This window comes from Cordyceps fumosorosea (assembly GCF_001636725.1).
Source record: "Cordyceps fumosorosea ARSEF 2679 chromosome Unknown scaffold_1, whole genome shotgun sequence".
NCBI classification, from domain to species: Eukaryota; Fungi; Ascomycota; class Sordariomycetes; order Hypocreales; family Cordycipitaceae; genus Cordyceps; species Cordyceps fumosorosea.
In genome coordinates, this window is record NW_017387301.1 from 2,381,905 (window position 1) to 2,391,812 (window position 9,908).

The following is a 9,908-nucleotide window of genomic DNA, read 5'->3' on the forward strand; positions in this document are numbered from 1 at the left end:
CACCCGCGGCGCGCGGCGACGCCCAGCGCGTGCTGCACCAGCGCCTGCTCCAGCTGCGCCGCCGCGCCCACCAGGTAGTACCAGCCCCAGCCGGACGACTGCGCCGCCGCGGCGAAGTCGAGCAGCCCGAGCTCCGCGCCGATGTGCGCGTGCGAGCGCCAGATGCGCGCCGCGCCGCTGCCGCTGCTGCGGCCTTCCTCGTCGAACTCCGGGCGCCGCCCGACGTGCCGCAGCAGGCGCGGCTCCGCGCCGCGTGGCGTCTCGTCGCTGGTCAGGTTGGGCAGCGCCAGCGCGAGCGCCTCGACCTCACGCCGGGCGTCCGCCTCGGCGCGCACGATGCCCGCCAGCTCCTCCTTGACGCGCCGCGCGTCGGCGCGCAGCTCCTCCCGGCTGAGCGCTTTCAGGTCCCCGAGCGTGCTGTCGTCGGTCAGCGTCGCGGGGTTGGCGAGGACCCGCCGCAGCAGGTTGGCGCGCTCGCGCAGGCCGCGCCCGCTGTGCTGCAGCTGCACAAGCTGCTCGCTGAGCGCGATGATCTTGGCCGGGTTGCCGGCCTGCGACTCGTATAGCCGCTCCCGGCACGTCGTCTCGTACAGCTCCGGGTTCTGGCGGATGTGCTTGATGTCCAGCGCGGGCTTGGGGCCGTTGGACGGGCGCTTGGCGGCAGGGGCGGAGGATGTGTAGCTCCTATGTGTCGCGGGCCGCGTCGCGAGCTTCGGCGACGGGCAATGAAGCCGCTTTATTAATCTTTGCATGGTGGGCGCTGATGTCTGTGTGTTTGCTCAAGTTGGTTGAGGTTGAAAGTTGGAGATGAGCTGACTTGGCATGGAGAGCTTTTATGCAATTAGCCGAGTGTGGTGGCTAAGAACGTTATCACAGCCAACGAGTTGACAGAATTACTACAGTAGAAATTCAATTAGATGAATTTGACTTGACTTGACTTGCTCATTTATTTCTTTTTACTATGGATACTATTTTGATCAGTATCGCTCAGCGGCTGTATGTCAACAAAACCCCTTGGTATCTACTAGACCAACAAGAACTGTGCTCATATAGAGCCCCAAGTTCCCAACGTCCAATTTACATGGTGCCCACCGCTTGCTCTTATCAAACCGCCGGCTCCCATACTTTGCCTCTGCTGCATTTTCATGTCCACATCACCGGCCCGCGATGCTCCGCTAGCGCCCTGTTGCAACCAGAGTTCCCTGTCGACGGTCGCCATGGCAGGAATCTTGAGTTGGCATAGCAGGCTTGCACCAGTCCAAGGCCCCAGGGAGTGAAGCACGCGCAGCTGTCCTTGGAACTGGGGCAGGACTTTCCGATTCCTTGCTAGCTTTGCCTCAATGGCATCCTCTTCGGTCTGTGTAGCGATGGAGCTTGGTCGGGATCGGGATCGCTCCGTATCGTCGCTCGACTCTGAAGGAGCGGGCGACTCGACAGAGCGTGAGATGGCACTGCTGCGACGAATTTGTGTACTATTGCGTAAGCGATCGGCGCCCTTGCCGGTGACTGGAGTCCAGCCGCGTTTGTCAACGATGCTGGCAACCTCATCGACCAGCCGCTCCTTGATGCCCAGGATGTTTGAGCAGCCACCTGTGAACATGATGCGAGACATGCAAACAGCTCTAACGTCGAGTGGTAGCTGAAGTAGATGCTGATACACAAGCCAGTGCAGAGGAAGCTCATGATCGTCAAAGGACGATGGGTTGGCCGAAGGATCAAACATGGCGTCGTCGCAAACATCTGCCAGCTTCTCGAACGACACTTCGATGTTCTCTGGCGGCGAGGCTGACCGCAGCGGAATCCTGGCGTCTCCTCGTGGGTGAGATGCATCCATCTCTGTTTCGTCTTGCTCTACCACAGTGTCCAGCTGCGTCGACTGTCTTTGTGTTGATTTGTATGCTGCGCCCCTGCACCACATCAGTCGACACATGATGTCTTCGCATTCGGAGAAGGTGATGACATGGTCGGACTCGCGTGATTCTTGCTCGTCCTCCTTCCCAGTGATGACTTTGTGCAATAACTTGTAGGTTTTGTTCAAAAGACTCCTCCCTCCTCGTATACTGCGCGTGCACTTGACCTCACGGTATTCGTAGACGCTCGTGACAACAGTTTCGGACCAGCCCATGTCAATGACGAGTGCTGAGCGGACGCCTGCCGCAACGGTTGTCATTGTTGGCGAAGCCAGCAAGGAGATGAGCGGTGCCTGGAATTGGGTAAAGAGAACATCGAGAACGGCTGATAAAAGCGGTATAGGGACGGCAGAGTCTAGCACCAGGCCAGCTCGCCGTGGCCGCGAGTCAATGAGCAGAAGTCTATGTGGGAATTAGCGCTCGTTTGTCTGAGTTCCAGCGACCAAATCGCATACCGGGTGAAGGCATCGCGCAACACTCTCTCCAGCTTATCCTGGAACAAACCGAGATCGAAATCTCGCAGGTCGTAACGCCAGATTTCATGATCAGATGCCCAATGCGCTCCTGGCGCTTCTGACTCGGTCCACTGACTGAAGTCGCCAGCGCGCCGCTGGTCTCGCGGCCCGCTCGACAGCACGGCCTTGGGGACGTTGTCTCCGGCAAAGCCCACGCGAATATGCCGAGACCCGATTTCTATGAGCAGGAAGTCATCGTCTGCGCGGATGGTGGCCGGCGAGCCGTACGAGCCTGAGATGGCGCGCGGCGGTGTATGCGGCCCTGAGGATGTTGATTGCTGGCCTGGAGCGGATCGGATGTTGGAGACGCTCCTGTGAGGCAGGGCCGGGCCGTCTCCGGATGCCATGAGGCCGAATTTGACGTGGCGGGCTTGCGTAGGGGTGATGAGAGGAATGGAGAGCTTCAGTGGTTTCAATTTCACTGCCACCGAAGTAAGGAGGTTGTCTGTTAAGGATCGCCTGGCGTAATAGTGATGCCGCTACCAGTGCAGCTAGTATCTGGAGCCTGCAAACGCCCGCAGCTCAGCGGATTCGGCGCTAATACTAATACTACTGATTTTATATTTATTAAATTTTAACTAGTTATATCATTATATTTAACTTAGCAAAATAAGTAAAACTACACTTATACTTATCTTTATAAAAAAGCCTAATAGTATTTTTTTTTATTTAGAACTTAGTAGGTATTGGAGTCCCTATCAGGAACTAGTAACTAAACTATAAAGCCCACAGCAAGCAAACTTGAATCACTCACGACGGACTCTTGTCTGTCTCGGCCATTTTCCTCTCGACGAATGAATCCATTGCCGCCCGGGTCTGCTCAATCAAAAGCCCCAGCCTCGCGGTCCATCTGTCTCGCGGTCCGGATCTCCCTCGACTGGCCCGAAAAAGCGGCCATCGAGCTCCTTCCAGTACACGCAGTCAAACGCAAAATTCTTGCGCGCGGCGTACACAGCCCAGAAATCCCCGCTGGCCCAGCTCGCTCCCGTCTTGTCCGACAGCCGCTGGAGCTCGCCAAGCTTCCCCGCGGCGATGGCGGTATCCTCGCACATTGCAATGGCCTCGAGGAACACGGGCAGCCGGTTTTTGTATGCCTCGGTCCAACTGTCTAGGCCCTCCTTCCAGTACTCGGGCTGCTCAAGGAGCAGCCACCATGGTGGTGCAAACGTGGATTTGTTGGGCGCGGCGTAGCTAAACTCCCAGTCAATCACGGCGACGATCTGGTAGTTGGCGTCGAGCAGAATGTTGGATGGCCGTAGATCGTCACACCACAGCTTGATAGGGCCCTGGTCGTGCGAGGGGGCGAGGAGCCTGTTTTCGCGCGCCAGCTTCTGGAAGAGATGTCGGGCGACGTATTTGGCTCGCAATCGGCCTTGGAGCTCATGGCATCGTTTCGCTGCGAGTCAAGATGATCAATGTGTAAGGCACCAGACTCTCAAGGTATGCATGCAAACGAGCTGCGGAAGGGGGTCGTTGACAATTTGCTCTGTGGTAATGTGCCAATTCGGACCTACTCATTCATAGGTAGAAAGTGATAGGGGCCGGCCAGTTACACCCCATGCGCACTCTTTCGTTTCTTCAAGAGCGCCTATAAGAGGGAACTCTAGTTTAGAAAGCTGGAGGAGTATGTTTGCCACCTGCCCATACAAAGACTTAAGTCTTGCCTTGTCGACATCTGGGTTTAATATAGGCCGGTCGTCTCTTGTGAGGCCAGGCGTATTAAGCGCTTCAATCATGTCCATGTCGTGAGTCACGTACTCCAGAATGATAAAGGCACCGATGTTGAGCGGGCTCTCCTCCCGGGTACCCCAGTGATGGACAAAAGGAACAGGAATCGTAGTGTTATCCTGAATGTATCTCATCGTTGCTACCTCTTGCTTTATCTTTTCCTCCGGAAACATAGTGGACCCTGGTTTTGTAAAGCGTATCACGGCCGAGCCACCGTCGATGAACTTGATCCTGAATAAGGCGTTAAAGCCGCCCGCCTTCGGTTCGCATAGCTCCGTGGGAACTCCCTGACGGTGTTTGGCAATGAATCGGCCAATAGCCCTCAGCGTTGATTCCTCGAAAAGAGAGTGCCGCCAAACGCGCTCACTGCGCTCGCTCTCTTCCCAGGCGACATCGTCGCCTTTCATCGCCATCTTGGTTAGTCGAGGTTTGGGGTGGGGGCTGTTTTTCTTCTTGGTGAAATGCACTGGAAGCGCAATCAAAACATGGAGATTTGAGGGGAGAAGGGCAAAGTGAAGATGCCATGCTGGTTTTCGAACACTGAGGCTCTGTTGCCTGGGCGCTGATTATCATCTAGTTATCATCCCTTTGACTGTGGAGGAGGAGCAAACAGTTAACTTGCAGGGATTCGGTCCAACCAGGTATCTCAAAAATCTAGGTACTTTCGCCAGCAGATAAATTGGCCTGACTGGGAGGTACTGTGGCGCATGCGAGTACCAGGCTTTTACTTCCTTCCTAGGCCACAGCGTTTGCCTGAACGACGACCACACCCACTGTACAGGTAAGCAATTCGTGAATGCCTTTGACTAATAATATTTCCAGTTCAAAGCCCATGTGAGCTGTAACGGCCTGCACGTGTTAGGAGGCAACTTTGCTCAGACTCGCTAGGTCTCTTTATCTCTTCATATGCAATGGCCATGGCGGTTAGCGGCCGACTCCACGGTGGCTACGTAGGTCCCTACAGTACCTAGTAATTGTTACCAGAGTAACGCGGGGCAGTTGTCACAGTCACCAACTTATTTACTGGGCAAGTTAGGTAACTATACAACGACAATTCACGGTGCGCAGTCGACGCACATTCGCTGCCAATCATGGCAATTGTGCTGATATGATTTGTTGATGGGTATTAAAGGGTATGCCGCTTCTCATACGCACCATTTCCCCAATTCTAACCGCATCAGAATCTACGGAGAGCTTGGCTATGGACAGCGCGTGTCGCTGTCTAAACTCGCCGCTGACACGCTCAAGGCAGAGGGCCGCCCACTGCGACTTGCCATCGACGTCGCTATTTGGCAATTCCAAGCCCAGGCTGCAAAAGGTACTTTCCAAGTACAAGTGATAGCATGACTGCATCCGTCTGACCAGCCAATCTAGGCGGCACGAACCCTGCCATTCGAACACTCTTCTACCGACTCGTACGATTGCTCGCCATCCCCGTCCAACCAGTATTTATATTCGACGGCCCAAACAAACCCACCACCAAGCGAAACAAAAGATCCGGTCGCGGTGATGGCGTTGCCAACTCACAGGCCAAGCGCCTCATTCGCTTATTCGGCCTGCCTGCTCTGGATGCGCCGGGCGAGGCCGAGGCAGAGTGCGCGCTGCTCCAACGGCACGGCATCGTGGACGCGGTCCTCAGCGAAGACGTCGACACTATCATGTTTGGCTGCACCAAGACATTGCGAAACTGGTCCTCGGAGGGCAAGACGTCCAGCGCGCCTACGCACGTCTCGCTGTACGACACGGCTGCCGTGGCCAATCACGGCCTGGACAGGCAGGGCATGGTGCTCGTCGCCCTGATGAGTGGTGGCGACTATCTACCCTACGGGATCCCTGGATGCGGCATCAAGGTTGCGTGCGAAGCTGCCAATGCTGGCTTTGGCAGCTCCCTCTGCAGCCTCAAAACCTCTGACAAGGAGAGCATCGACGCTTGGCGAGCTGAGCTGCGCCAAGAGCTCGTTACCAACGAAAGTGGCCACTTCCGAACAAAGCACAAGAGCTTGCATATCCCCGACGACTTTCCCAACATGGAAGTCTTGCGATACTACACTCACCCGGTCGTTTCTCCGCAGCACAACCTGGAAGCGATTCGACAAAGGGTACTGCAACATAGGAAGGTTGATCTGGAATCTCTTCGCGAGTTTTCCCGTGAGACCTTTGGCTGGGATTACAAAGAAGGCGCTGTCAAATTCATCCGGGTGCTGGGTCAAGCGATGCTCGTCCAAAACCTGCTGCAGTCGCGCAACCTCGTCCAGGACATTTCAAAGCGCCGGACTCACTTTAGCACCGATGCCACCCCGGAATTGCGGTTGTCATATATACCCCAAGAGGCGGTCCCGATCGACTTGTCGACAGAAGTGGCAGAGGACATCAACTATGGGAGGGATGGGCTCGCCCTCAACAGCGACGACGATTTTGCCCCCTCGCAGGACGCGGCGGCGGCCAGGACGCCGCAGCCCTTTGACGTGACCACACCCGAGCTTGCTTGGGTTCTTGAGAGCGTCGCGCAGCAGTACGCTCCTGAATCAATACGAACGTTCGAAGCAGCAGAGGCGGCCAAGGCGCTTCGAAAACCGCCCCAGAAAAAGGCGCCCTCCAAAAAGCCGTCCAAACCTGTCAAGGACGCTGGCATGCAGAAGAGCGCCATTGACACTTTCTTTCGGATCACCAAGAAGTCGGACCCGAGTATACAAAGCGTCGCGAAGGAAAAGTCGCCGCCGCGACCGCGAAGAAACATACCCTCGTCTTCCATTGATGCCATCGTAACACAGTCCCAGGAGCTGCCTCCGCTACTCCGACTGCCAAGGACGCCTCCCCGATCTCAAAGTAAGCAGACTGGCGCCTCGGCTACGAGCAGCCCGGACAAGGACGCAGCCCGCTCACACATGCCGCCTAGACCCTCCCAAAGCGCTGCCTATTCCGAAGCCATTGTTATCTCGTCCAGCCCTCCCCACCACGCCTCGCCACCCTCGTCTACAGCAGCATCCTGCTCTCAGGCCCCTGCCTCACAGCCTGCGGCGGATGCTGGCCCCGTACATCCGCAGTCTGCCGCGGCTGCTTCGTCGTCGAAGCTAAACGGTGCGCCGAGGCAACCACAGAAGCCGGCAAAGGCTGCAGCATCGAAGTCGGCTCCCAAGTATAAGCAAACCTCGTTGGACGTCCTTACCTCCCGCAAGACTGCGGAGCCCAGGTCTAAGGAGCCGCCTTTGTCTTCTCTCACAAAGAAGCCGTCGTTTGACAACCCGTTCGATGCCGATTCCTCTCTACCATCTATATCGGAGATGAGATCCCCAGAGCCCTCGTCGCCCAGCAAGCGCCGGTCTCAAGAGAGCCGGGCTGCCGGCGGCGGCGGCGGCGGCAGCCCCACGCCGTCGCGGAGGAAGAAGCTGCTCGTCCCCGGCGCCGCGGGCACGCTGCGCGAGGTCGAAGTCGACGTCGACGAGAGGGACGAGGTCATTGCCCGGTTTGCCGCGTCTACCAAAGGCAACAGCAAGGGCAAGGTGCTCCGGCTGAGCGACATCTCCGTCATCGATCTTACGCAAGAATAGCAAACATGTATATATAATAAGCATAATGACATTTATAGCGTGGGAATCATCACCTGTACAATTTTGTATCATGAGAAAAGGGACTAGGGGGAGGAAGGAATGATGAATCCAGTATACAATATTTATTGGTATCTTATTTCCAAGTTTTACAACCCGTCAGCAAACCAATGCTGAAAAATTATCTAGATGAATCTTTTTTACAAAGACTTGAGCGCCATGAATGCAATGCCGATTTCCCTTGTTCCCTTTTCCCGCCTTCACGCCTTGTCATCCCCATCCTCCATGACCACATCCGGGTCGACCTCGGTGCCCAGGTCCCTGTCTTCGAGGAAACGTCGCCCCACCAGCTCCTCTGGCAGGTAGGTCTGCTTGACGCGGCCGTCGCGGTAGTTGGGCGGGTACTTGTAGGCGGCGCCGCAGCCGAGGTCGCGCATGAGGCGCGTCGGCGCGTTGCGCAGGTGCAGCGGGACGGGCAGGGCGGCGACGCCGGGCTCGCGCAGGGCGGCGTAGGCGCTGTTGAGCGCGCGGTAGGCGCGTGTGCTCTTGGGCGCGAGGCTCAGCGCGACGGCGCAGTGGGCGAGCGGGATGCGCGCCTCGGGCATGCCGATCTGCTGGGCGGCCGTGTAGGCGGCGGTGGCGAGTGGCAGCAGCGCGCTGTCGGCGAGCCCGACGTCCTCGCTGGCGATGACGACCATGCGGCGGGCGATGAACAGGGGATCCTCGCCCGACTGCAGCATGCGCGCGAGGTAGTACAGCGCGGCGTCCGGATCGCCGCCGCGGACGGACTTGTGGAAGGCCGAGATGGTGTCGTAGTGCTGGTCGCCGGCGCGGTCGTAGACGAGCGTCTTGGTGAGAGAGGCGCGGAGCATGTCGCGCGTCATGTCCGACCGCGTGGTGAGCGACAGCGCGAGCTCGAGTAGGTTGAGCGCAGTGCGGGCATCGCCGTCGGCGAAGCGCGCGAGGTAGCCCAGCGTTTCATCATCGACGAGCTCCGACGGCGGGTAGGCGCCGGCGGCGACCTCTGCGTCACGCGCGCGCCGCAGTATGCCGACAATGTCGTCGGCGGCAAGCGGCTGCAGCGTAAAGGTACGGCAACGGGAGAGCAGTGCGTGCGCGACGCGGAAACTCGGGTTCTCGGTTGTGGCGCCGACGAGGGTGACTGTGCCGGCCTCGACAGGCCGTAGGAAGACGTCCTGCTGGGCCTTGTTGAAGCGGTGGATCTCGTCGCAAAAGATGACGGTGCGGCGGCCGGTCAGCGCAAGGTCACTCGCAGCTTCTTGGAAGAGGCGCTTGCACTCAGCGACGCTCGAGCTGGTGGCGTTGATCTCGACGAAGCGGCGGCCGGTGGCAGCGGCGATGCACCGCGCAATGGTGGTCTTGCCGGTGCCGGCGCCGCCCCAGAGGATCATGGACGGCACGCGGTCAGAGTCGATGAGGGCGCGCAGCACTCCGGAGGGGCCGACGAGGTCCTGCCCACACACGTTGTCAAGCGTCGCGGGGCGCATGCGCTCGGCGAGCGGCGCGGCCTTGTTCAGCTTCGTGCGCTTTGCCAGCTTGCCGTGTTCCTCATCGATGGTGGCGGCTGGAGCTGTCGTTGTCGTCGTCGTGGGGCCGGCGTCGACGGGTTGCTGCTGTGTCGCCCCGTTTACGTCGCCGAACCGTGGCCGGGGTGCGCTGACGTTGGAGTCGCTCGCTCCAGGGCCCTCTTCGAAGCTTCGTTTCTTGCCGACGAGCGGCACCGGCGTCGCAGGTGGTGGTTGTGTGGTAGTCCCATTCTGCTGGAGTCGTTTCGGGGCGGGCGTAGAGAAGAAGCTCGAAGCGGTGCGCTTCTGTGTCGTCGGAGGGGGAGGTGGCGGCTGCTGCGAGGCGGCGTCGGTCGAGGGCGGCGTCGTCTTGTCGACGATGAAGCTCACGCAGTTAGAGTCGATGTGGTTATTGATTTCGGAGGGCTTGACGGGCTTGTTGCATATTGGGCAGTCGACAGACATGTGCGAATGGGAAAGCGATGGAAGACAGAGGTATGGTATAGAGGCTATTGAGTTGAAGACGGGGTGTGAGGAGTGAAGACGCAATTGCAGGTTGTATGTATGGATAGGTGGTGATGGAAAAATTAACTGGGCACTTGGGGAACGCGTTTAAGTGGCAAGAGAGCGCGTTACTGTCGCTGGAATCGGCGGCTGTGGCGGGGGTGCCGGGGGGGGGGGGGG

At 58.2% G+C, this 9,908-nt stretch overlaps 5 protein-coding genes across 5 annotated transcripts in view; 1 reads left to right on the top strand and 4 right to left on the bottom strand.

Moving 5' to 3' along the window:
- ISF_00773 (seryl-tRNA synthetase synthetase) overlaps window positions 1-752 on the bottom strand; it is a gene marked incomplete at both ends in the record, with an annotated part of 1,500 nt that extends 748 nt beyond the window's left edge. The window contains one exon of the mRNA XM_018844380.1: window positions 72-752. Within this exon, the coding sequence (XP_018708830.1) occupies window positions 72-752 (681 nt within the window). The remainder of the gene's footprint in view (window positions 1-71) is intronic.
- A 293-nt stretch (window positions 753-1,045) lies between these two features.
- Window positions 1,046-2,772, bottom strand: ISF_00774 (Actin-like protein; the record flags this gene model as incomplete). Its single annotated transcript, XM_018844381.1, has 2 exons — window positions 1,046-2,312; window positions 2,366-2,772. The coding sequence occupies 2 exons, from the start codon at window positions 2,770-2,772 to the stop codon at window positions 1,046-1,048; spliced, it is 1,674 nt and encodes a 557-aa protein (XP_018708831.1).
- Window positions 2,773-3,249: 477 nt separating this feature from the next.
- ISF_00775 (phosphotransferase family protein) lies at window positions 3,250-4,566 on the bottom strand (the record flags this gene model as incomplete). The annotated part of the gene is made up of 2 exons (XM_018844382.1): window positions 3,250-3,736; window positions 4,184-4,566. 2 exons carry the CDS (start codon window positions 4,564-4,566, stop codon window positions 3,250-3,252), a joined length of 870 nt encoding a protein of 289 aa, XP_018708832.1.
- Window positions 4,567-5,272: 706 nt separating this feature from the next.
- Window positions 5,273-7,701, top strand: ISF_00776 (flap structure-specific endonuclease; the record flags this gene model as incomplete). The annotated part of the gene is made up of 3 exons (XM_018844383.1): window positions 5,273-5,286; window positions 5,335-5,471; window positions 5,528-7,701. The coding sequence occupies 3 exons, from the start codon at window positions 5,273-5,275 to the stop codon at window positions 7,699-7,701; spliced, it is 2,325 nt and encodes a 774-aa protein (XP_018708833.1).
- A 257-nt stretch (window positions 7,702-7,958) lies between these two features.
- ISF_00777 (DNA replication ATPase) lies at window positions 7,959-9,689 on the bottom strand (the record flags this gene model as incomplete). Its single annotated transcript, XM_018844384.1, has 1 exon — window positions 7,959-9,689. The coding sequence occupies one exon, from the start codon at window positions 9,687-9,689 to the stop codon at window positions 7,959-7,961; it is 1,731 nt and encodes a 576-aa protein (XP_018708834.1).
- Between the last annotated feature and the right edge of the window lie 219 nt (window positions 9,690-9,908).